Source organism: Cryptotermes secundus, unplaced genomic scaffold, assembly GCF_002891405.2.
Source record: "Cryptotermes secundus unplaced genomic scaffold, Csec_1.0 scaffold283, whole genome shotgun sequence".
Lineage (NCBI taxonomy): Eukaryota > Metazoa > Arthropoda > Insecta > Blattodea > Kalotermitidae > Cryptotermes > Cryptotermes secundus.
The window spans coordinates 143,841-169,851 of record NW_019729212.1 but is presented as its reverse complement, the minus strand read 5'-3'; the positions used below and the strand labels follow the sequence as shown (position 1 = coordinate 169,851).

Here is a 26,011-nt window from a genome sequence, read left to right as displayed (position 1 = left end):
GCAGCGGCAGAATAGTCAGAACAGTCAGAAGCCTGATCAGGTTTTATGGAAGGTTAAAGTACGAGGCTTTGAGTAATTGATAATGTCGCAGACTAAGGAAAATGAATATCAATAATTTGATTTGCCAATATTTTTAAAATTTCGATTGTATAAAGTAAACTGAAAAAGTTACGGCTATCCAGAACATTTTATTCAGCGATTTTGCTCTTGTAACTGTTGACCTAAAATTTTTTGTATATACGTACGAATGAAAGTCGTTCGTAGTGAAATTGTCGAAACGAATAGAAATTCATGCCTGCATAGGAGCTAGTCACATCCCACATAGTGTAAATGGGATCGAAACGTACATATGATTATTAACCGTAAAAGGTGATGCGCTATAATCGAAGACAATACAGTGCACGCAGTTCGGCCCTAACATTGTACTAATGTTGTCCATTATGAAAAACCAGGATTAGAAACTTATGTGTATATATTTTTTCTTTCAGGGATTAGCAGATAAACCGGATTGTTTAGATGGCCTCTGTTAAAGTTCCTGAACAGAAAGTTATATTGTGTGGTGAATTTGGTGTTGGAAAAAGTTCCTTATTTCGTCGTTATGCCACGAATTCGTTTGTTACTGCTACAGATAGACAGTCTACTTTAGGACTGGATCATTTTGATAAGGAATACAAAGTGGGAGGGAAGGAAATACGGGTAAGAAACAAAGTGTAGCATGGTGTGTTGTATGGATTGCAGTTACATGTTGTGCAACGCATGGTGTACCACAAGCATTTCCTGCATGTCCGAACTTCGGTTTGCTGCATCGAGTTTAATATAGGATACAATGTAACAATGTTCTGTCATAGTTGCAGTTGTGGGACACAGGGGGCATGGAAAGAGTTGCTTCTATTACATCAAGTTACTACAAGTTTGCTGAGGCAGCTATTTTAGTGTTTTCACTTGACAACCCAGCATCTTTCCATGTGCTTTCTCAGCACCTACTGGACATTGTAACATATGCTGAGAATGCAAAGATATTTCTGTGTGGAAATAAGGTTGATCTTGAAGGTCAGACACCTCAAGTTACAGAAAGTGACATGGAGAACTTTTGGTAAGAGAATGAATATTTTTTTTTGTTACATCTTGTAAATTACAAATTGTATACTCCATTCAGTTTCTCATTACTTCATGCTCATTTTGAAAAAGCTCTAATAGTGATATATCAACTAACTGCAAGATGGATTCACCCAAACTTTGTTTTCATCCTTCCAGTTGTTTCATGAAAGAATTCCTTGCAACAAATTGATTGAAAGATTTTGTGGTTCTTACATCGAAGAATGTAAAACAATAGCTGCAGAACTTTCATATCTTGGTGATCTCCACATGTAGTAGTAAATTTCAAGGTTCAGATTTCACTTGCTGAATGTGTACATATATGTCCTAGTAAGCACATGACTTCCATAACACAGCAGTTTTTTAATCAGCATTAATACTGTTTGCTGTTATATTGTATAAGGAACTATGTATTGCAATTTCAGTGAGCAGTGTCACAACCTTATTAGTGCCACATACAAGACATCATGTAAGACAGGCCAAGGTGTTGAAGAAATGTTTGCAGACATAGCTCATCACTTGGTGGAGTCCAACAGATCACGTCTTGAACTACAAGCAATAGATAAGGAATCTTTCAAGATCACCCCACCAGACGAGGCCACAGAGCCTACCTGCCTGTGCTAACATTTCTCCTAGAATATCCAGCGCAGATACTGATGAATCCAAGCAAAGGTTTTTCATTTTCTGAACATCTTTCATCATTAATTTGTTACAGAATTGTAAATGCAAGACTTGCCTTAACAAACACTGGTTAAAACAGATTGATCGTAGTCAGTCCAGAAATCAAATCTGAATTCCTGCATCTCAGAAACTGCAGCACTTTAAATTTTGATATTTTTCACATGATAAATTTTAAAATAAAATTTGTAGAAAGTTTGTAATTTATCATTTCCCAAACCTAACAAACAAAAGGGTCTCATGGACCTGAAAAAATGACTACGCACACATGCACAAAATAAAGACCCTTTACATATATGAAAGTTCTTTTAGAGGCTTCACATAAAACTCAGTGAACTGGATTTCTTTGCAATTTTGTACTTATACACAATTTTTTTATGTACCTTAAAGAAATAAATCTTATGAATACTAGTATATTTACACTTTTAAATTAGTTTGATTGAAATGTTATGCCATGCCATTCCATTCCATCTGTTTATGTCATAATTTGTAGCTATACAGGGTGTATCAAAACTGAACAAAAAAAACTTCAGGAATGGACTCCTCATATAGAGAGAAGAAAAGTGTTATGACAACATGGGTATGGAAATGCATAGTTACAGTTATCCGAGCGTGTAATTTACGGAGTGCACTCCGACACAAATAAATAAAAATAATAAAAATGCGAGACACTGGTTACAATTGTTACACAAGTAATCATGTTGTGAATCAATTTGATGTTGGCCTGAATACCTCTAGGACATGCAGATGATATCCCGTCATCTCCAGTTAAGTAGCTGTAGCCATATCTGAAAGGTGTGTATGACGTCTGTTATTTGTGACTATTAAGTGTTGTTTGCAGTCTGCTATGAAGCGATACATAATGTACACAAATGAAGAACTTGCAAGCATGCATTACATGTATGGTTTGGCGGATGGTAATGCTTTGGAGGCACGTCGCTTGTATCAGGAACGCTACCCAATGTGCAGATTGCCAGACCAAAAGACATTTGCAGGAATCCACTGCCACCTATGCAAACATGGGAGTTTCGCACGTCCACCAGGCACAGGGGGACGCCCAAGAAGTACAACCCCTGAGGACAAGGAAGATGTACTCAATGCTGTGGATCAAAGTCCTGGAGTGAGCACAAGGCAATTAGGCCTGCAGAAGAATATCCCGCATATGACGATCTGGAGACTGCTACAAGAACAGCTCCTGTATCCATATCATGTACAAGCCTTGTCTCCTGTGGATTATCCTGCAAGAGTAATGTTCTGCTGGTGCCTCCTGCAACAATGTGGTGTGACGCCTAACTTCGCAGCTGTTGTGTTGTTCACAGATGAGGCTACATTCACAAACGAAATCCAAAATTTCATAATCAGCACGTGTGGGCAGACACAAATCCCTGTGCAACTATCCCATCGTCTCACCATTAACATCTAGGCACGCACTGTTCGTGATCGTTTGTTGGGACCCTATGTTCTTCCAGACAAGCTTAATGGACAGAATTACACAGATTTCTTGCATACTACATTGGCTGATTACTTGGAAGACATGCTACTAGCATCCTGTTGACAGCTGTACTTCATGCATGATGGTGCTCCTGCACATTTCAGTCTGTCTGCACACAGGCACCTTAATGCACATTATCCTGGGCGCTGGATAGGTAGAGGTGGACTGACTGCTTGGCGACTATGCTCTCCTGACTTAAATCCCCTGGACTTTTACCAGTGGGGACACTTAAAGTCTGTCGTGTATTTGACTGCTGTTGCTGATGTACCAACTCTCCATGTGCGCATTGTGGCAGCCTGTCAGACAGTACGCACTACACCGGGCATTTCTGATTGCGTGCGGCACTCAATGCGACGACGAGCGGAGGCCTGTATTCAGGCAGGAGGAGGTCACTTTGAACATTTCCTCTCATGTGTGACCAGTGTGTTCCAGCTGGCATTACAGACATATTCAGTGTAACAGTGCAACAGTGTTGGATTGCACTAACGTTACTAAAAGGTCGGATAACTCTGTATGCACTTCCGGAACCATGTTGTCATACACATTTTTTCTTCTCTCTATATGAGGAGTCCATTCCTGAAGTTTTGTCGTTGAGTTTTGATACACCCTGTATAAAAAGAGCATTCTATACATGAAATAGTTATGGAGGGGACTAAAAATATCATCATGCACATTCTCATATTTTGAATAACAGGCAAACAGAAAGAAACAACAAAATAGTGAACATCTGGAGGGCTCCTAAAGGTGGGGAGTTTCTTGGATATATTATAATCTTATGTTTCCACAGTTATTAGAATGCATATTTTATGAATATATTTATTCTTATTTCACTATAGGATATTGAACGCTCTATTCTTCATGTTAATGAAACAGAGGCTCTTCAAACAGGACATTTTGTACAATATATTAGACTTTATTAAACATGATCATACTACCAGTATTGCTGTAAACACATGACTTATCCTATCTAAAACTGTTTGTTGTTGCAGATTTTCATGAGATTACAGAGCAGTACTGTCATTAGACAAACAAGAATGGACCATCCATATGGCTGCTGGCCTAATTAGGCACAGCACAGTCTAGATCAGTGGTCCTCAACTTTTGTCAGACAATGGCCCAGTAAATTCTTTTTTATATAAACCAAGGAACCGGTACCGGGCCGCAGCCCAGCGGTTGAGAAACAGTGGTCCAGACAGATGTGTTACTTCAGAAAACACACATCACATCTAGTGTTAAAAGAGGAGAGATGAGAGCTTTGTACAACTTTACTAATGTGCAATGTGACTTTTAACTTCTTGACATGGTGCATGCATGGCTGTTAGCTGATGATGGACGCGACTGAATCAACAGAGTGCATCGCAGTAGCCTACTTTTGAATCTTGTCTTCATATTGTAATGACATAATGAGGTCTGAGAACAAAAGAAATGTTTTTCATGTGTAAAATGAGCAATTTTTTAAGCATGTCTGAAAGTACAGCATTCCTTTGCTGACTGTTTTGCCAACAATGGTATTTGAGTTTACGTATGTGCAGTTTTAATTGCCTACACATGAGAAAAGACTGCTACTGGCTGCATCAAGAGATTAACATTTTTGGGGGTGTGGGGGGGTAGTGTAATAGCATGCAAAGCTGGTTCTTTTGATATCTCGCTGTATTGTGTCTTTTTTGTGACACAATTTTATATTATTATTGTGTAGATTTAAATGCTTTATAACAGATCTTTGTGGCCAGTGAAGGAACAGGTGCAATTCCCTGAAGTTTTGACGAGCATTAAAAGAAAGTGCAGGTCCCCTAACCTCCATTATCCCATAAGGGCTTAGTCTTGCCAGTTGTGTTTTTCAGGGGCATAATCCATGCAGTCAGTGAAGGATTGCCGTACTAGAAAAGAATATGCAGGATCTAATTTTTTTTTGTACAGATAACTGATAATTTTAAATATGCAGCATGGTGATGTATATGTAAAATCAATTTGTCTTTACAGACTTGGAATAATTTCCTTATAATACTTCTTATAGTTGCATATGCTGTAACAGTACTAAATGTGCTTAATATCATTAGATTAATAACAACGAAGAAGAGAATTTAAGATGCTTGCAGATACCACAGTTGAACTCATTTTAAAATATGTGCTGCTGAATAATATTTGGGCTTTATGTATTATCATGATATTAAAGCCACAACCTTTGTGTTATTATATTGTATATTTCGTTATTAAATACAACAGCAACTGCCAAGATGACTATAAAGTTATTTAATTTAATATTGTGGCATGTAGACAATATCTTGCAGAACTTTTGTATAAATGGGTACAGAAGTAAACCCAGATGTGAGAAGAAATAACACAGTAAGGTAATTCACATATGTCCATATGAGTACAGAGTACATCCTCATTTAATTCAATGCTGTGACCATTTTATTGACTTGAGATCGATTCCTTCCTGCACCATCTCCCACAACGGGCTGAAATAAATGCATACAAATTATTAATAATACATATATAAACCAGAAGTGAAATAAAAAAATTAAAATTCTGTTGACTTACAAAACACAACTGTTTGTAGAATGAGGAAGTAAATTTTCCCTTGCATTTACTGTCTGGACAGTAAAAACCTAACCAGTAATGTGACAAAATTTATGAACTCATATTTGTTCCAAAAGCATGTTACAAAATCTTCTAATTAGGGAGTTAAAGTAATGATATTATATTTAAGCATCCTGTTGCATTTATAAATTGTCACGTGTTGGGTGTATAACGCAACAAATAACTTTACGCCATATTGGATATAGCGAATTTTATTTCACATTCGCCATTACAATCTCACAATTACATCCATTGTTTCCATTCACTTCGGGAAATGCTAGACTTGCAACTGTCTTCGGCGGCTGCTATATTTCAACTAACTGGTTATTCTCTCTCTAAGAATTGGTTCACGAAACACTCACTAATCACTACTGAATAGGGTTCACTGCTCCTTATTTAGCCTTGGCATGGACAACAAAGAAAACAGTTACGTGATAGGTACCACTGTTGCCTGACGCCGTGTTTAGAGGTTGCCTAGCAACACTGTCAAGAGTTGTTTACTGCTGTGTAGTAACCGCGGTATCCCTTGTTACGTCATCACGGAAATGGTTGCCTGACACAGTTGCTCTTCTGTTATGTCACCACGGGGGAGGGGGTGTTTACCGAGCATTGCAAACTGATGGAAGGTGTGGGGGTATGTGACATCACTCGCGAGACCGCAGAATTCATGTGACCCCTACTTCCCGTGGCGCCATCCACGTCACACTGTTCCCTTCTAAAGGTTGTTCGTCCCGAACAGCCTAATGGTACATCCCCGTTCCTTTTCCTTCCTGTTGTCCGTTCTCCAACCACTACATCCGCATCTTCTCTAAGACCAGCTCAACTCGAGCGGTTTCCTGCTAATGTGCCAGAAGATCCAGTTGTATCAGATTCACTCCTCACTTCCATCCATCGCACATTCACTCTCTTTGGGGGAGGCCGGCACTTCTACATTACCGGTTCCACAGTCATGTGTACCATCCTACACACAACATTTTGGTGTCAGAAGTTGACGGCTTGGATCGTATTGGATTTTTCAGCAGCGGTTACGACCATAAATACATGACAATTTGGTGTCACTAGTCATGCAGCCATAAACTCGTGACAACTGGTGTGAGAAATGTTCAACTCACCACAAAGTTTCACCAAAATTTTATTACTGAAGTAAAACAGTAGCTTCTTGACAACCTATTAACTCATATAATTCTGTTCCAAAATATTGTTTAAAAGGCAATGCTTATTTACAGTGGCAAGAGGGGGACTGTCAGAGCTTATATGATAGAATTCTATATTACAGAAGCAAATACTGTAAGTATGCAAAAACATACTCACCTCATCTCTCTTAGCTTTTTTACATTTTTGATACAATGATCAGCAGTGTAATCCACTTCTGCTATGGTTGTGAACCTGCCAAAGCCAAATCTGATAGATGAGTGTGCCATATCATCATCAGTGCCGATAGCACGCAGTACATACGATGGCTCGAGCGATGCTGAAGTACATGCACTACCACTGGACAGAGCCACATCCTTCAGAGCCATCAGCAATGACTCTCCCTCAACATAGGCAAAGGACAGGTTAATGCAGCCAGGATATGAATTGACAGGATCACCATTACGAACTACATAATCCAAACTGCCAAAGATTTTGTCCAGAAGTCGCTTCGATAGCAGTTCCATCCATTTATGATCATACTGAAAAACATAACAGAAATTGTCCTACTGAACCTCTCAGTGCATAGCATTTTTAATGTTCATTTATGACAGATATAAGGAGACTGTTCTTGTATTTAGATAACCCTTTCAGACCAGTCATCAAAAAGAGTTAAATTTTTAAAACACTTCCGTTTTCTAATTCATAAATGGTACAAAGGTAAAATTTCCTGCATACTTGTGGTAGAAAAACACAAGAAAAGAGCACTCACATGGCACTACTTACAGATATGTTGTTGAGAGATACAAGTCTTCCTCAGTATTTTGTGAAATGTCATGGTACATAAAAATATTTCAAATAAAAGATGCAGACTTTGATGAGACCTAAACTATGCTAGTGTCTCCATTTATGAGAAAACTTTGAAGCTCAATTTGAATATTATGTAACGCAGGTATTACACTCTGCCAACATGGACCAAACTAAATTTCTCCAGCTTTCAGTTTGCAAATGAGAATGAAATGATAAAATTCTTTATAGAAAGCAGCCTTGATCTCAGTTCTCTGGGTTCTATGTACGAACCACCATAAATGTGGACAATCATTTCAGCTTGCAAGCTATTCAAGATACCCATGCTTCCATGGCTGGTCTGGTTCACTCTGTGCCACTTCCCACTCATGAATTTTCATCCTACAGCCTGCAGAGTAAACACTAAAGATGCCCAACTTATACATTGTCAAAAGGAGGCGTTATTATAATCTGCAACCTGTTCCTTAACATTTAATAAGATTTTGGTTTCTTTACTGCTTTTTACTGTTAACACATTTCATTATGATGAATATATTCTGTCAATAAATGAGTGCTTCTTAATGATACTTCAGTGTAGTAGACCTATAATAATGTGTGCGTGTGTTTATAAAGTGGACCATTGGCATACATTTTTACTGCTGGTCAAGAACATATTTTTTTCTTTCAACCTACTTACTTGTATGTAAATGTCAGGAGATACAGTGAAGGTTAACTACATTACATTTCATTTAGTACAGAACCAGAATGTCTGATTTCCTAAAATCTTTAAATAGTTTTATGCTGAAATTCTCACATCCATCTCCTGTTTGCATATGCTACAGGCAGCACCCAAACCAACAGCAAGAGGTGACGGTACTGTGCCACTTCTCAAGCCACGCTCCTGACCACCTCCATTTATGATTGGGTCTAGACGTACTCTAGGTCGTTTGCGAACATACAGAGCACCCACACCTATTGAACAATAACAGAATCAAGAAGTTCACCACAAAGAAATGAAATACAATTCTTATACATTCTGTCTCTTTAATCTTTACTCTCTTCCTGTTAGGAAGGTAGAGCTGGTGATTACTAAGAACATATTTGTAAATTATAAATAACGATTTTAGAGACATAAAGTGTTCATATACTTCTGGTGCCTGAAATTTGACTGACATTCATTCCTTCATATTCACTGAATAATAATGTTTGCCTTAAGAAGTTACCATTTTGAATGAAGCTGCATACCACAGCTAAAGATATATTTTTTGTTTAAAATATTATTGTCATGATTTATGGGTGACTATAGATGGGGTCTGAATTGGTGAATGGGTTTATTGACCACTTATACACATGACCCAGAGCAACAAGCAATTGCAGCGCCATCGCTAATCTCCACAATTCACAAAGCACCACAGCACTGGCTTAGCATTTTCCAGCCTGCTGTGTCTTCACCAGCTGTTACCTGGCAATGGTTTCTAGCAGTGGAGATTCTTCAGCTTCCATGCTCAGGTCAGAGACACAGTCCTTGGAACTGCACAGGTGAAAGGCACTGCTGATAATTGTTCAACGTCTTAAGTGTTACAAACCCAAACGTTATTCATCATAACAAAAACTTGGCATTGGTCTGCCTATCCTAGTCAACCTTAATTCAGCCTACAGGTAGCAAGCAGAGTTCTGCTTGCAAGCTGCTTCATGTGTATTTCATCCTGGGCTTATACTTCAGCCCAGAAAATGCAGGCAACATGCTCCTCCAAAATGCCTGTTACCTTTCAACGGACTATATGGTGTTATATCTCGGAAGACAGAACTCTTCAAAACAACAGTCTCAACCTCAAACCCCACAATAAACTTTCCTGATTGTGAAGTAACAGGATATAAAGTGATATTTATAAGACAGACAGACCTGAACATATCACATGCTTACATTTTGTTAGAAGAAGGAAGATATGCAAAATGCAGAGTGAATATAATTTCTGGACTTCTTTTGGCTTCTTTGGACTTCATCCATCGTCTGGTATGTAAAAGACAAAAGACAAAAGAAAAAAGTCTTTTACATACCAGACGATGGATGAAGTCCAAAATAAGTATAGTATACACCATCGTCAGAATCCTTTCAAGTCTATCATAATTTCTGGAGTTTAGAAGCAACTACATATGACAGCTGAACCAAACACACTGATGCCATATAGTCTGGTAAAAGCAAACTTATACCACACCTTATTCACAGCCACTGTCATGAAAACCTCAGATCAAACCAAACAATGTTTACCTTTGGGTCCGTAGATCTTATGGCCACTAATAGACATGAGATCAATATTCAGACTGTTGACATCAATATGAACCTTGCCTACTGCTTGGGCTGCATCTGTATGAAAAAAGATGTTCCTGGACCTGCATAATTCTCCTATAACAAATTAAATGACAGACATTTTCCAGCATACTTAAAAAATCAGCTCCAATAATATTTAAATAAAAATAAATATAAAATTGCCATTAGGTGTATTCAATTTTTTAATGATAAAATAATTCTAGAGCACAACATATTTCAGCTTCAACTGGCCATTTTGCTTCTATAATTTACATGAAATATTTTATATAATCTATGTAAGGCAACTGATTGTGTTAAAGGAAGAATTCAAGCTGGAAACAGGGCCTACTTCGCAAATCCTAGTGAACTTAAAAGTAAAATATCATCAAGAGCAGCTAATCTATAAGCACACAAAACATTAATAAGACCTGTTGCTACATACAGGGCAGAAACATGGACCTTAACAGTAACAGAAGAGAATGCACTGAGAAAAAAATACATAAAATATATAGACCAGTGATGGAAAATAACGTTTGGAGGATAAAATACAATGAAGAAATAAACACATTACTGAAAGGAGAAGATATAGTAAGATTTATCAAGTCACAGAGAATAAGAAGGTTGAGACATGTCAAAAGAATGGAAGATAATGCAATGCCAAAGAGAATGTTAAAATGAAGGCCATATTCCAAAAGAAGAAAAGGCAGATCCAGGATGAGAAAGAGCTAGTCTCAATCACTGGTCAATGTTCCTTGCAATGGAGGGGGTGAGACTGAGTCCACCTGGTGCACTGGCCACTATTTGGTCTACTGTACCAGATGCAGATGATAGATGATGATAAGTCTGGTGCAGTTGGAATAAGAATTGGCAGGGTAAACCGAAGTACTCAGACAAAACCTACCCCAGTACCACTTTGTCCACCGCAAATTCCTCATGATCTGTACTGGGATCAAACTGCAGTGGAAAGCCAGCAACTAACTGTCTGAGCTATGGCATGGCCTCCTTATAATGTGACTTTCTCGATTCCTCAGTAAACTCACTTCTATTATAGCCAGTCTACTTAACTTTGTTTCTAAATACACAGCATATTTCACTGAATACCTGGTACTTATTTAATGAAAAACTTGTGCATGTGATTTAAATGAAGATTTATGAAAATGAGCTATTATGGGAGGTACGACTGCTAGCTGACCTATTCATAAAAGTGAAACAGTAGCTCTGAAAAACTGGAACAGGCTGTATATGGGGTTAGAAGACACAAAATATCTCATTCTTCACTTAAATTGACAACATTCCATACAATCTTTCAACAAACATCATCCAAATAATGAATGTTCACACCTATTTGCCTAATTGGTTGTCGAACACCAATCTCATTGTTGACGAACATGATGGTGACGAGAGCAGTATCGGGCTGAATGGCTTTCTCTAATTCCTCCAGGTTGATCAGTCCCATGTTATTGACAGGTAGATATGTCACCTTAAAGCCTTCTCCTTCAAGTTGGCGACAAGAAGCTAATACACATTTATGTTCCTGAAATAAGTCATATAATATTAATGATTTAAGAATGACAAATATGAACAATTCTCTGAAAGCCTGTGACAATGGTTCATTCACTACACCAGGCATGTCCAACTTCAAACAGGTTGTGATCAACGTTTTAGTGTCAAAACCGCAAGTGATCTACCACCGCCTCCTATCGCCATACCTCGCTTTAAGCAAAAATATTAGTAAAAATAACACGACACATGATGTTTGTTGTAAAAGCAGTTAGTAACTGGGCTGTGTCTCTGGTGTCTGTAGATTTATCCAGTTGGAGGGAGAAAGCAACACAACTGGAAACATCTTTCAACAACTGTTCAGTTATGTTTCCAGACATCATTTCTATTTGCCGCATAATGGTGTTTCTTGATAATTGAAGATCTTGAATAGTTGCTATGAGCTCTTTCTTATTTTATATTACAAGTGAATTTACATGCTTTTCACGTATAATTAGCTTTTAAATTATAAAAACACAACCTTCCTTTTTTCTTGAACTCTTACAACATCCCCAAGAATTACATAAGGCTTTACTGTCGCTCTTAGATACATATCAGACCACATAAAATAAATTTTGCAAAACGCAATCACCATCAGTACCATCAATATTGCCATTACAATAATGACTGTCACTGCTTCTATTGCTATCATTGCTTGGTACTGCCAATCATAGCGCGTGTTACCTATGACCCACTGTGTGAGGCTGTATCATATGATTCTTGGACTAAATTTCTGTAGCAAAAACTAAAGTCACACCATTAATTTGATTTAATTTATCGTCTTCAGAGTAGACCCCTCCAAACCAAATATTGTCCTGTCGCATGTTGTTACATTTCTGATGCTCTTTTTGTGGAATGTTGTTGAACCCGTGATGCTTTGGACAATCTCTGGCATTTTACGACATCTCTTTCCTCTTCTGCATAATTCTCAATTTGGGGAACAAGAAGTCATTAGACACTAAATCAAATTAATCTGAATGATAGAGGAAAGATGTGCTTCAGCAGTATTCACTTACACAGGACAGTAAATGACCCAACACACTGCAGCGATGCAACACTAGGAACCCAACTTCCATTTCTGTCTAATCTCTTTATTTTGTAACATCCAAATAAAATGCTTCATTTTGAACATGAAATTTCTGTTTCCCAAGGTATGGCAATGATGGTGGCAGTGGCAGCAGTGGGAGTGGTGGTGGCGATGACAATGATAACAACAATGGACTGCCGGGACTTGAATAATTTTTATGGAAATCAAACAAACAAGACATGCTAATGAGTTTCTTCCTCAAATGCAGATTAAAGTATGGCGGTCTTCTCAAATATTACACAGTTCCTGATGCACAAATGTTCCTCCATAATGCCAGCTACAAGCATTTCACAGTGTGACAACTGTCATGAACACATTTACATAAAATAGTGTTTTACTCACAACTGAGAGAAATCAGTGCCTTCTCTCCAGCTGATATTAAATGAGAAACATCATCTGTGATTTATTGTTCCCATTATGTTTATTACTGATGTAAAATAAAATGAGTTCGGAACTTAGCAACTCTCACAGACAACGAAGGGCACATAGATTATTATACTGTTTAAAAGTACTTACATAATGGACACACTGCTATCTAGATTCGATTTTAATTGTATTCAGTGAAGTAAAACTCCAGAAACATACAAATGATCATCCAAAAAATAAACCTGTCTCACACTTAACCTTTATCATCTGGGAATCTGGGCTTTAAATCTCCTTGCACTACGGCTGTGGCAGCCATATTTTAATTTGTGTTTAACAGTTTGTCAGGGAATAGCAGATTTTGTATCTTCCACTTTGACGTGTCTGGTTGGGGGGGGTAATGATATTAGACATAACAGACGCAGCATTCATCCAGCTGGACCTCACAATGAGTGACTGAATTATGTGCTGCAATGCCAATAAGGCTTAACTGAAAATACAGAAATACTATCCCACTCTGTAAAGTGAGAAGGCTTCACATTATCCACCAGCTACAATAGGACATACTGATCAACATACATACTGTCTGTGTAGTGATAATGTGCTTCTTCCTGACACCATAGAAACGTGCCACACCTTTAATTGCCGTATTGTTTGACTCAGTAGCACCAGATGTGAATATTACTTCAGAAGGCTCACAGTTAATTAGATCTGCAACTTGCTGTGGAAAGAAGTATTAAAATGTATTAGTCCTCATATAAACCATGGTTATCTGGTATACATAATCTCAAATATTCTGCCATCATAAAGTCAGCATTCCAAACAAAAAACACAGGTATGTACTTTTACTATGTCAAATTTTCTAGAATCAGTTACAACGGTTCATTATTTATAGCCATAAAAGTCGGTTGCACCATAGTTGAAGCGGTTAGTTGTTGGCTTCCCACCGCAGCGGCCCAGGTTTGATCCCGCGTCTGGTCAACTGGGATTTGTGGTGGACAAAGTGGTGCTGGGGCGGGTTTTCTCCAAGTACTTTGGTTTCCCCTGCCAATCTTCATTCCACCAAATTCTCCATAATCATAGTCACCCAGGGCAGGTACAATAGGCCAATCTGTGGCCGCTGTGCCGGGTGAACCAAGCTGGACTCCACCCCTCACTAAGAGAATTTTATAGTCATAAAATCAGATATCCCTATTTGTATAGCTGCCGTGTTACTTTCCATTTTCAACAAAACTGTTCTGAAGATTAATTTCCTTACCATATAAGGGTACAAATAACTCTGGCAAGACAAGCACCTATAAATGTACTACTATTACTACTACAATACCACATTGAATGACTCTAGTGCTGACTCTTCAGCAAAGGCTTATTTGAAGGCCTGTTAATGTTGTGAAATACAGAAATTAAAAATGAAACTACAAAATATGATGCCAGATTCAGTTCAGTGATGTAACTATATTGGCCATATGTGACACTGAACTGTTTCAGTGGAATTCAATACAATGATTTTATCAAAGAATGCTTCCCCTTTTACTGGGGGATGTATCCAGTATGCTTTTATACCACCAAATGGTACTTATGTATCCCTACATGCCCCAAGCAACTTCAAAATTTATCACAATACTGTCCACCACAGTAGTGTTGCTAACCTTAGAAGCTTATTTGTAGAAACATGACCTAAGGCCTAATCTTAGAATCTGCTTCCACCAGCAAGATCACAAAGTTAGGCCCTGGGCTGTGTTTTTAAAAATTCATTTGTAAAACCTCCTAAGGTTAGGTTTTGAGGTTTGTTATTACAAATTTCTAAGGTTGGCGATGCTAACATGACAGACATCAAGGTAGTAAAGTTCAAAATTATTTGGGTCATCCATTTGTATGTTAGAATGTTATTATTCAGCTACATTCAGCCACCACTGCCACCAATGCGCTCCTTGTTCGGTGCATTTATTTTGGGATGTGGGTTTCCTAAACTGGGGATTCCTTTTCATAATGGCTGTTTAGGTAGTGGATGCTACTGAGAAGGCTGGAGACACATCGGCAGCCATGTTGGATGGCATCCAATGCCATCTCGCAGCTTGCAGCCTGTTTGACCCTTTGGAGTTTAATATGCTTATTACATTGGGGTGGGGTTTTTGGTTTGGAAACACTGATCAACATCTTGGCAATAAAGTGATGCTGTGCTCTGTAATAAACTGCAAGCATGCCGTAACATACAAGCTCATATGCGAAATGGAATGCTTCCTAGAAATCTTCTGTCTTCCAGATAAATGCAGTTGTGCTAAACTACACTTTATTCCTATGGCTATTACACTGAACATTAAAATTAACTTTAAGCTATACTTGCTGTCAGTGAAATCACTTTATTGAGTAATTATTTTTATTCCCTCTTTCAAGTTATGGGTACAATTTAACTAATCTTCAGTGAAAATTTGCCTAAATTCATCAATGTTTGCCTGGAAGCAAAACCATGAAATATTCTTCAGTCTGGGCAGTCTCAATACTCAAGATTGGGACATTACCAGAGATAATGATCTTGCTGGCCTAATAGCTGTCTACTCACTCACTGCTAACTAGCGTCACCCAGCAGCAGCAAGACACCTGTCTTGACATTTGGCTGTCAAGTGTTTTGTATCTGCTTAGTGACATGATGTTTAAACAAAATGGATGTTCTGATGTATAATAAACTTAAAATTATTCATTACAGCTGATTACTTAACTTGACCTAATCTAACTCCAAAGCTTAATGTACAGTTTATCTTATATTATAAATATCAGTATGTATGTCTTACCTCCAACTGCTCTATTTAAATGGCTGAATTACACATTCCTGTCCAGCTGTGAACCTGCACACCACAGTATGCCTTCTCAGTTCAGCATATTTTGTGAGATCAGCTTTCACTTAATCCTTCTGGATAAGCTAATTATCTGATAACAGAATTGGAAGGTTCTACACCAAAGTCTGATATTGGATATGATGCTGAGCCAGATAAATCCAGCTGAAATACAACCCATTTACCAAATGCCTACTTCAATATTATCCTCTGATTTTTAGCTTCATAATTCTCTTATAAATAAAATTTCCTCAACTTACTTTCCTTGCAGTGTACATAGCCTTTTCACTCTCCCAACCATACGCGTGAGTTCTAGAATGAGGGTTACCATGGTAATGTGTTAAATATGGCAACATAGCATCCAGTACACGCGGATCCTGCACGAGACAATGTCATAATAACCAGAAACTCATTTAATAAAAGATGTTTAAACACAGCCAATTCTCAAACATTTGGACTAATGGTAAAGAGAAAAATGAATATCTGAAAACAAAAATATCCAAAAACCTTCATTATAATGCTGAATGAATCCAAATACAACAGTAAGTTGAGCACTTTGCTAGAGCCTAGGGTTTATGAACCCTTACCCAAAGATCATACAGCTAAGGCTGAGAGGAAAGTACAGAGACACCTCTCTGCACACAAACCTGCTCTTCCTGCATATCTAACACATAAGCTGACTCTATACCACATCAAACATCCACATCTATATGGGCATCTCAAGATTCACAAATCTGACATTCCTCTGAGGCCTATAGTGAGTTCCATTGGTCCCCCTTACTGTGCCCTGGCTGGTTTTCTCCATAAGATACTGTGTCCTTCTGCTGCAAAACCGAAATCTTTTGTAAAGCATTTGAGCCACTTAGTACAGTTGTTGAAGACTGTAAACCTTCATTCTCTTTGTTAGCTTTGATGTGTTAGTCTTTTCACTGATGTACCAACACATGAAGCCCTACAAGTCATCAGAAATAAGCTCCACAGTAATGATACATTGGAAAAATGGTCTGGTTTTCAGTCTGAAGCCATAATAGAAGTGCTGAAAGTTTTAATATTTTCACGTGGACAGTATTTTTTAAATTTTTTATTATTGCTAGTGGGGTGGGACTAAGTCCCTTGTACTGCAGCCACTTCTGGTCTATTGTACCAGCCCCAGATGATAGGTGAGGGTGATTGTGGAGCAATTGTTGGAATGATGATTGGCAGGGGAAACCGAAGTACTCGGAGAAAACCTGCCCCAGCGCCACCTTGTCCACCATAAATCCCACTTGTCCAGACCCGGGATCAAACTCGGGCCGCCACGGTGGGAAGCCAGCGACTAATCGCTTGAGATATGGCGCGACCCTACGTGGACAACAAGTTCTTCCAACAGAAAAATGGCATGGCTATGGGAAGCTCTCTATCTCCCATTGTCAGCGACTTCTACATGGAGCATTTTGAGAAAAAGGCTCTTGACTCGGCACAGCACGACCCATTGCACTGGCTCCAGTAAGCTGATAACACATTTGTGGTCTAGCCTCATGGCCCAGAACAGTTACAGAATTTCCTCACCTACCTCAATAGTTTCAGGCCCTCCATCAAGTTCACTAAGGAAACAGAGTCAGACAGTGTGATTCTTTTTCTGGATGTTCTGGTCATCAGGCCACCACAGTTTACAGAAAACCCACCCATGCTGGCCAATAACTCAACTTCAAATCTAACAATCTCCCGCATGTGAAAAGAAGTTTAATTCAGACTCTTCACAATGCCAAGAATAACATGATCTGTTAAATGAAATCAGTAGCCTGAGACATGATCTCCAGATCAACGGTTATCGCCAAGGATAGCAGTCTTCCAAATGGAGGCTGGTTAGCTCTTTCTAAGGGACCCAACAGAGTAGGCATCTCCCACTTACATGAGACCAGAACGGATCCAGTTTCCAAAATGTTGTGTTCTATAGTTTTTGGAGTAACAGATGATGGACAAAGTACAAACACCCAGTAATTCTAAGTGTCCTACATCACTGTCAGAATCCTTTAGAATCAAATACATTCCTAACATCTGACATTGTTCTTAGCAGTTTACCATTGGAGTTGTTGCCTGTGCATCCAAATATAATGGCCTCCCATCAGTAGGAAGTTTTTTTGTATAGTCAACAAGTTTCCTGACTACAGGGTCACCTGAAAATGAAATAATACATGAAATAGGTATGCAGTGAAATTCTGAAGGTATTTCCATAACTAAACTAACTTCCAATCAAAACAGAATATACAGGTAAATCATAGAGAACACACAACTTCCAAGAATAACTGTTACTAAATACTTTGTTAACAACATAAGATATTACTACAATTTACTCTACTGTAAAATCCTACATAATACTGTAAATACAGTGTAATCAATCATTTCTGAGCTTCCCACAAATTTCCGAGTTGCTCAGATGGAAAAGTATGATGTGTCTTCTATCAGGCCAGAGAGACTCAAACTGCCAGCACAGTCAACAAACCTACAGTCTAATAAATCACAAATAAAACTTACCCAGATTACAGCTGATGCTAAAAATGCTCCTTGTGATTGCTCTCAGGGCAATGTTCAAAGCCTAGCACCAATTTCATAGCAACTGAATTACAGAAAATCAAACTGATTCCAAATACTGAGTGCTCACTAAAGAAAAAAAAATTGGTGAAATTGTTTTTTTAATTGAAGTGAATTTATTTGCATAAACCCTAAGCAGGTTAACACCTTTGGATATAGAACAAGTCAAAAGAATACCTACTGGTACAAGTAATTTTATCTTAAACTAATATAGCTTAATTCTACATTATTCTCTATTTACATTGAGGTATTTGTCTGCAGAGTAGAAGGAATGAGCATGCAGATAATTCTTTAGCTCTGATTTAAAATGTTTAGTGTCATTACTCAAGTTTTTGATACTTTGTGAGAAACTATTGTACACTTTTATGCCAGAAAAGTAGACTCCTTTTTGATATAGTGATAAGTTTGATGAAGGTATGTGGAAGTTATATTTTTGTCTAGTACTCATGTTATAGATATTGGAATTTAATTCAAATTTATTTTTGTTGAACACAACAAATAAGAGAAGCGATAGTATGTATTGTGATTGAAGAGGTAGAATTTTTAATTTCTTAAATAAATCTCTANCATGGTAAACCATCTTCAGTGTTTCCTGTTGCATAAAGGACTTAATTGATCTCATTGCATAGCAAGCTGCACTTAATTTAGGTATAGTTTGTTCTATATATATTTTCCAAGACAGTGTACTGTCTACATGTATTCCAAGGAATTTTGTATCAGGTGCTTTACAGATTAATTTGTTGGCATAACTGATGACCAGATCACTTAGGTGGCTGTTTTTAGTTGAGAATGGTAAGTAATGGGTTTTATCAAAATTTAGTGAGAGTTTATTGGCTTCGAACCATCTATTTAAAGCTTCAAATACAAAATTTATGTATCCAATGGTCATGTACCAGAATGGATCGATGAATGCTAATAAATACAATACAATCTGCATTAAAGCAAGCAACATAACTTTAAATCAGTCTAATTATTTGATGTCATTAAACTGAAACGGTATTTTTCGAACTGTCATACAATGAGGAGTATCTGCATTCCAAACTAATTGCACTCACAATGCAGTCTTAGAGAAAATTCTATGAATTTGTCTAAATTGGCCTCATTTTAATCTTACACTATATATGCTAACAATTCTTAACACGCCAGGTATATTAAGTAAAATTGCTGCGGGGGGGGGTTAACCTACCCTAGGCTAAGCCAGGTATATTAAGAAAAATTCCGGGGGGGGGGGGGGGTTAACCTACCCTACGCTAAGTTCGACTAACCCATCCCAGATCACACCCGAATGAGGCAGCGTCAGATCAAAATTCGACCACGACATTTGTGTTATCACGGACCTATACAGCAACGTGCTTTCTGAAAAGCTCTTTCTCTCATCCTAACCTACAACTTTGGCATTAAGTGCCCAGCACTTTCATATGAAAAGAAACAGAGAAATATGCAAAAGAAAAGAAAAGTAATACCTTGTGGAGCTGTTGCATAATGGTGATTAGGCAGTTGTCCGTAATAGGGTTCGTTAATTGCAAATATTCCAGAATAAATAGTTGAGCTTACTTCTTTCACACCTCTAGATTTCAGTCCCAAAGAAAACAACTGTAATAAGCGAACCATTATACGACCTTAACGTGTTCCAATAATGAAATATAAAGACGCGTATACCCAATAAGCACAACCAACTAGAAATCACAGCCAGGCGAGTCTCACGAACTCGCAAACATAAATTTCATGATTCGCTTTCGAACATCCACCACTTGCAATTTCAATGTCAACTACGGCACCTACAACCATTAATGCCACCACCGGCCACTACAGCAAGACGCGTATACCCAATAAGCACAACCAACTAGAAATCACAGCCAGGCGAGTCTCACGAACTCGCAAACATAAATTTCATGATTCGCTTTCGAACATCCACCACTTGCAATTTCAATGTCAACTACGGCACCTACAACCATTAATGCCACCACCGGCCACTACAGCTGTGGGAGCTTTGAGCGCCGTAAGTTTCAGGCACTGCTTGACGTCATGATCGGTCATGACAGTACTGCCATCTGGCGGACGTAACGCTACTAGTTCTCCTAAACTAATGGCGTCAACTCTCGGAAGACACACTGTTCAGACACGTCAGTGTGACAATATGAGTGTACGATGATGAATGTATAAGGGGTGGGCCTTCTCGACCCTTGCACCGCGACCTACATTGTGCTCATATGAGTGTAGGTTTGGCTGCTGAAAATATAAGTTTACGTGTCTCTTGCATTTTACGAATCAAAGGGACGAGAACTCCACCAAACTGACAATTGAATCCAGTCTACATTATCAGTCATTATCCAGTCAATATTGTCCCACAATCTATGCGTATGGGTAACAAATGGTTCCTGCCCCACTGAGTCCTTACTACAGTTTTGTTCATATTACTCACTTCACCACGTTTGTTACATGCCTCGCCCATCGTATCTTCCCAGACAAGATCACACTAAAATAACGTGGGTATAATTACTTACTTACTTACTTATTCATGGAGCTGAGCCCTTCTGGAGGAGCCGCCAATTCTGCAGCTACTCAAGAATTTACCAGCATATTGTGGAACCCAAAGGTTCATTATCGTGTTCACAAGAGCCCTCCACTGGTCCCTATCCTGCGCCAGATCTATCCAATCCATACCATCCCATCCTATCTCTCTAAGATCCATTCTAATATTGTCAACCCACCTACGCCTTGGTCTTCCCAGTGGTCTCTTTCTTTCTGGCTTTCCCACCCATATCCTATACGCATTCCTCGTCTCCCCCATTCGTGCTACATGCCCTGCTCACCTCATCCTCCTTGACTTGAGCATTCTAATTATACTTGGAGAAGAGTACAAGTTATGAAGCTTCTCATTATGCAGTTTTCTCCAACCTCGTGTCACTTCATCTTTCTTCGATCCAAATATTCTCAACATACTGTTCTCAAACACCCTCAGTCTATGTTCCTCCCTTAATGTCAGAGACCAAGTTTCACACCCATGCAGAACCACAGGCAAAATTAAAGACTTTAAAGGATTTTATCTAGTTTTATCTTGAAAAGAGAACTACAGCGTGTAATTTTAACACGGATTAAAGCAGTGTAGCAGTTTTAACACGATTTAATAAAATATTTGTAACATATCAAGAAACTTGAAGATGGTCGTTTGGGGCCGAAACATGTAGTGTCAATGTGTATAATGTTAAACTAAAATTAAGTAGTGAATAAACAAGTGTTGCAATATTGACGGACAATAAATGCATGGACGTTTAGTTCTACAACTGCAACAGGATGCTGAAATACAGAATTACAATGCCGCTTGTTATTAGGGTCTTGTCATTTCAGTGTCAGACATCGAATTGCCAAGACGGTGCACAAAACTAGAAACATGATTAGACGGACATCTTCAGAATTTTAACTTTCATACAGAAAAGTAAGTCAGAATTTTGACTGGTTAAGGTGCACACGCCCGGCTTTCAACTGCTGGCAAGAACAGAAATATTTATCTTCACCAAGTGTAAATGTCCGCTATGGAATGCACTCAGTGAGTACTCAGAGCGTGAAGAGGTTACAGCATGTCGATAACTATTAAATTCTGTCAAGTGTCAGTGTTAATAACGGCATAACTCTGAAGAGTTCTGTCAGTGGTGTGATACAGTTAATATTGTTAGCTTTCTGGTGTCTGTCACTGGACGTGATTGTGAGTAGCTTCTTGGAAATGTACGACCCAACTAGATACCCCTCACCGGACGACAGGAAGACTCTGGAAAGCCAGGTAATGCCCATGTTAATAATGAGAATTCAACTGCGTTCTCTTGACTTCTTGTCGTGGTGATCTCTTTTAACTAAATGGTTGAAAGTGCGTCTGCATATAATTATCCCCACAGAAGGGCGGTTACCAAACTATGTGGCGTGTACCGAATTGGTTCGCGTAAAAATTATGGGAATGTTCTGAAACCGAATTACCAATAGGGCAGACAAAACCTAACCTGATATACGTATATCTCCATAGAGTGTGTGTTTGATCTGCTGAAGAAAAAATAATAAAAAAGGTTGGATTGAACTTCATTACGGAAATGTTATATTTTATGTTTTCCAAAAAGTAATCTTATAGCAATACACTCAGTGGAGGGTAAATGGGTAAATAATATAACCCTCAAAAGAAAGAAAATAAATGCATCAAAAATTTTAGTTGGAAAACCAGAAGCGAGACTACCCACGAGCGCTAGCTTCTTGGGATAGATAATATTAAGAAAGATTGTAATAATAAAGCTTGTAGAATAGATTCATCCGACAAATTTAAGGTTCAGTAATGAACTCGTGTAAACACGTTAATGGATTTTCGATTTCCGTAAAAAGCGGGGAACTCCTTCGCCAAACGGTTAATTAAGCAACATATCATGGAGAAATGAGGGGAATGGAAGTATATCTCCACAATTTTTAACCTCAGAATTAAATGAATGCGAGTTGTCAGCTTCAAACCACGGCCTCTTTACTCCTGCGTAACCATCCCCCGGTATCAATTAGGTAGGAAGCTGGGTGGGCCCCAAAGTGGATATGGACGTTGTGGAGGAAACAAAAAACCCTCTTCCCTTGCTCACCTGCCCGTGGCCGTCCGCTGTGAAGACTGGCTCCTGGCAGGTAACGTATATTATTCGCTTAAAGAATCTATTTCCTTTTATGAGGGAAATGTGATTACACAAAAAAAAACAGTTATTTTAGCATCTCTGAAGAATTAGCAACAGCCATGTGACGGACATTATTGCTGTACCCTTAAGTAGAACAATCGGTGTGCAGTTGGGACTACAAGCGTTAATAGCGGCAGAAGGTGTAACTCTTTAATATAGTTTCGAGGCTTCCACATAGATGGAACTGCAGTTTTATTCTCGATGCTACACATACAAGCAATTCGCGTTCCGGTTATGGTGGAGTAAAGAGGTTAGGCGTGAATTTGATCGTGTTTTGAGAAGAAAATTGCGGTTTACAGTTTAATACGGTGGTGTTAGAATACATTAATTCATTTTCGTATTCTGCTGAATTTTATTTGGTTTTATACCGAAAGTGACAAATACTCGTAAGTAAATTGCGGGGTTCGGGCAAAAACACAACGGCCGGAAATTCACGTGCTTCTGACCGTGGACTCTACCAATATAGAATCAGTGGCCTAGAAATGGAAGCAGATACAATGGAAGAGGTAGGAATATCATGTGATGCAATTATCCATTCTAGATTTCTACTTTTGCTGCAAACAATGGTAACAACAAACTGGAATATATTCGCCGGAAATTTGCAGTGCTTTGTTTCAATCGTTTCTTTGGCTGTGCCCATTACAGTTATGCCCATGCTTTAGAGCAGTTAAAATAGCACAACTTATTTTTTTATTATTATTCATAGTGGGAATGAGTCCACTTGGTACTGCGGCCACTTCTGGCCTATTGTACCAGCCCCAGATGATAGGTGAGGGTGATTGTGGAGCAATTTGCAGATTGAAGATTGGCAGGGGAAACCGGAATACTCGAAGAAAACCTGCCCCAGCTTCACAAATCCCATATGACCAAACCCGGGCTCGAACCCGAAGCCAGCGACTGAGGCCCGGCCTTATTGCACAGTTTGCTGAAGGAGATGTGTCCCTTTGAAGCACTCTTCTTCATTGAATTTTGACTTGTTTCTACATTCTATCCCTTACATACTTACTCACTCATGGAGCTGAGCCCTTCTGGAGGAGCCGCCTATTCTGCAGCTACTCAAGAATTTCCCAGCATTTTATGGAACCTGAAGGTTCATTACCGTGTTCACAAGAGCCCTCCACTGGTCCATATCCTGAGCCAGATCTATCCAATCCATACCATCCCATTCTATACCTCTAAGAACCATTCTAATATTGTCCACCCACCTACGCCTTGGTCTTCCCAGTGGTCTCTTTCCTTCTGGCTTTCCCACCAATATCCTATGCGCATTCCTCGTCTCCCCCATTCGTGCTACATGACCTGCCCACCTCATCCTCATCATTCTAATTATTCTTGGAGAAGAGTACAAGTTATGAAGCTCCTCATTATGCAGTTTTCTTCAACCTCCTGTCACCTCATCTCTCTTCGGTCCAAATATTCTCCTCAACACCCTGTTCTCAAACACCCTCAGTCTATGTTCCTACCTTAATGCCAGAGACCAAGTTTCACACCCATAAAATTCTATCCCTTTCTTTGCGAAATTGTTGGTCTTCCAGTTCCTGCTCAGTTTATCAGAGACTTTGCTTTGTCAATATTTTCTCTTAAAATAAAACTGTCGTTCTAGATGACTTCAGATGTTAATCTTGTTTGTATGGACGTTTACGTGTGTGGAACCCAAATTTTCTCTTTTCATCATATTGTATTAGTATTCAATACGAACATGTGTATATTTTTTCTGGTCGTACAATAGTTGTCGTGATCGCACTAATGGAGAAGTTTTGTCTAACCGATACAAGGTGCCTTGTCTAGTATTTGTATTTGTGCACGCGTTTTATACACGTTCCTGCTTGCTCGTGCTTACGTTATAATTGTTTTTAGCGCTGTTAAGTAAACGTGTATACAAATAAAGAATTGAATGGTTTTGTCATTGTTATTATATTATAATGGTGATCATACGCACTCTAAATAATTTTTAAATTTAACTCTTTTGGACAAACAAATGTTCGCAGGTACAGTCTGTATTTACCTTCTTAACAAATGTCGGAATTTATGGACACATTTATTTGTAAACAACTGACTTCTGAGATTTTTACTCTCGCTCAAAAGTTCTCGCAAACCGAAAGCTACTTTTGCAGAGTACTGTTAGCATTGGATTATGACCAAAAGAATAGAATATCCAAATATTTCGGATGCCCTACATTCCCCCTTCTTCAGGGTCGAATAGTTACACATTGAGACGTATTAAAATGTTTCAAGCAAAATTCATATGTCACGATAAAGTTACTGTTTACTAAGGCTAGTCAAAGGTTCCACAAGCTAGAGTAGACACTGCATTACCACATTTCAGGGGGCCCATATACATACGAGCAGTGGCGGCTCGTAGCTAAAATTAGTGTGGGCGCTGCTCCAGAAAATTTGTAGTCTTTGTTTTAAAATTGTATAAAATGAAACAAACATGTATAAAAAGAAAATTTATTCAGAAACTTGATAAAATCCTAAAAGAACAAAATCAAACATTTTTTACTTACTTTAATCTAAATTGTTACAGTTCAAGCTTAATCTATTCATTTAAAAATGAAATCCATTCTTTTTAACCTTTATATTATGCTCATTGATTGAAAGTCTGTATGCCTCATTAAGTTTCTCCTTAATACTTACGGTTCCTAAAAGTGACAGTGAAACTGCATTATCAACGTGCTTCTTTGACTTATCATGCTTTTCAGTTTTTCTTTCATTTTCTTTATATTTCTAAAACCATCTTTTGTCCACGTTACATCACCCCCAAACAGCAAACACGGGAAGCAAAACAGTGCATTTTTTACTTCATAGCCGCAAAGCCAACTTTTCCGTTTGTACCATTCAGAATTAAAGCTACGACTA

General features: G+C 38.5%; 2 protein-coding genes and 1 long non-coding RNA gene across 5 annotated transcripts in view; 2 read left to right on the top strand and 1 right to left on the bottom strand.

The window, feature by feature from the left end:
• The first annotated feature begins 4 nt into the window (after positions 1-4).
• On the top strand, positions 5-5,498 carry LOC111865390 (ras-related protein Rab-30). Of its 3 annotated transcripts, none has more exons than XM_023853367.2 (5): positions 5-58; positions 489-696; positions 849-1,093; positions 1,521-1,767; positions 4,255-5,498. In XM_023853367.2, the coding sequence occupies exons 2-4, from the start codon at positions 517-519 to the stop codon at positions 1,717-1,719; spliced, it is 624 nt and encodes a 207-aa protein (XP_023709135.1). In that variant the 5' UTR covers positions 5-58; positions 489-516; the 3' UTR covers positions 1,720-1,767; positions 4,255-5,498. The 3 variants fall into 3 exon arrangements, with proteins under 3 accessions (XP_023709135.1, XP_023709136.1, XP_023709134.1); XM_023853368.2 differs by having other exon boundaries at positions 46-369; positions 855-1,093; XM_023853366.2 differs by having other exon boundaries at positions 46-369.
• LOC111865387 (cysteine desulfurase, mitochondrial) lies at positions 4,471-20,453 on the bottom strand. Its single transcript, XM_023853364.2, has 9 exons — positions 19,925-20,453; positions 17,952-18,046; positions 16,151-16,267; positions 13,643-13,780; positions 11,412-11,604; positions 10,032-10,166; positions 8,577-8,734; positions 7,157-7,518; positions 4,471-5,724 (listed from the first exon to the last, which is right to left on the bottom strand). Exons 1-9 carry the CDS (start codon positions 20,070-20,072, stop codon positions 5,661-5,663), a joined length of 1,410 nt encoding a protein of 469 aa, XP_023709132.1. The 5' UTR covers positions 20,073-20,453; the 3' UTR covers positions 4,471-5,660.
• Positions 20,454-23,397: 2,944 nt separating this feature from the next.
• Positions 23,398-26,011, top strand: part of LOC117282393 — a 99,097-nt gene continuing 96,483 nt past the window's right edge. Inside the window, exon 1 of the long non-coding RNA XR_004513127.1 lies at positions 23,398-23,658. This is a non-coding gene — a long non-coding RNA (uncharacterized LOC117282393). The remainder of the gene's footprint in view (positions 23,659-26,011) is intronic.

What these genes read in the sequence shown, in the direction of transcription:
- LOC111865387 (XM_023853364.2), bottom strand. Translation starts at nt 20,072, where the DNA reads ATGGTTCGCTTATTACAGTTGTTTTCTTTGGGACTGAAATCTAGAGGT. An exon ending in ACAACCAATTAGGCAAATAG is followed by an intron (nt 10,167 to 11,411) that starts GTGTGAACATTC and finishes AATTTGTTATAG; the next exon opens with GAGAATTATGCAGGTCCAGG. An exon ending in TATGCAAACAGGAGATGGAT is followed by an intron (nt 7,519 to 8,576) that starts GTGAGAATTTCA and finishes TATGTTTTTCAG; the next exon opens with TATGATCATAAATGGATGGA.
- LOC111865390 (XM_023853367.2), top strand. Translation starts at nt 517, where the DNA reads ATGGCCTCTGTTAAAGTTCCTGAACAGAAAGTTATATTGTGTGGTGAA. An exon ending in TGGGAGGGAAGGAAATACGG is followed by an intron (nt 697 to 848) that starts GTAAGAAACAAA and finishes GTTCTGTCATAG; the next exon opens with TTGCAGTTGTGGGACACAGG. An exon ending in AGTGACATGGAGAACTTTTG is followed by an intron (nt 1,094 to 1,520) that starts GTAAGAGAATGA and finishes TTGCAATTTCAG; the next exon opens with TGAGCAGTGTCACAACCTTA.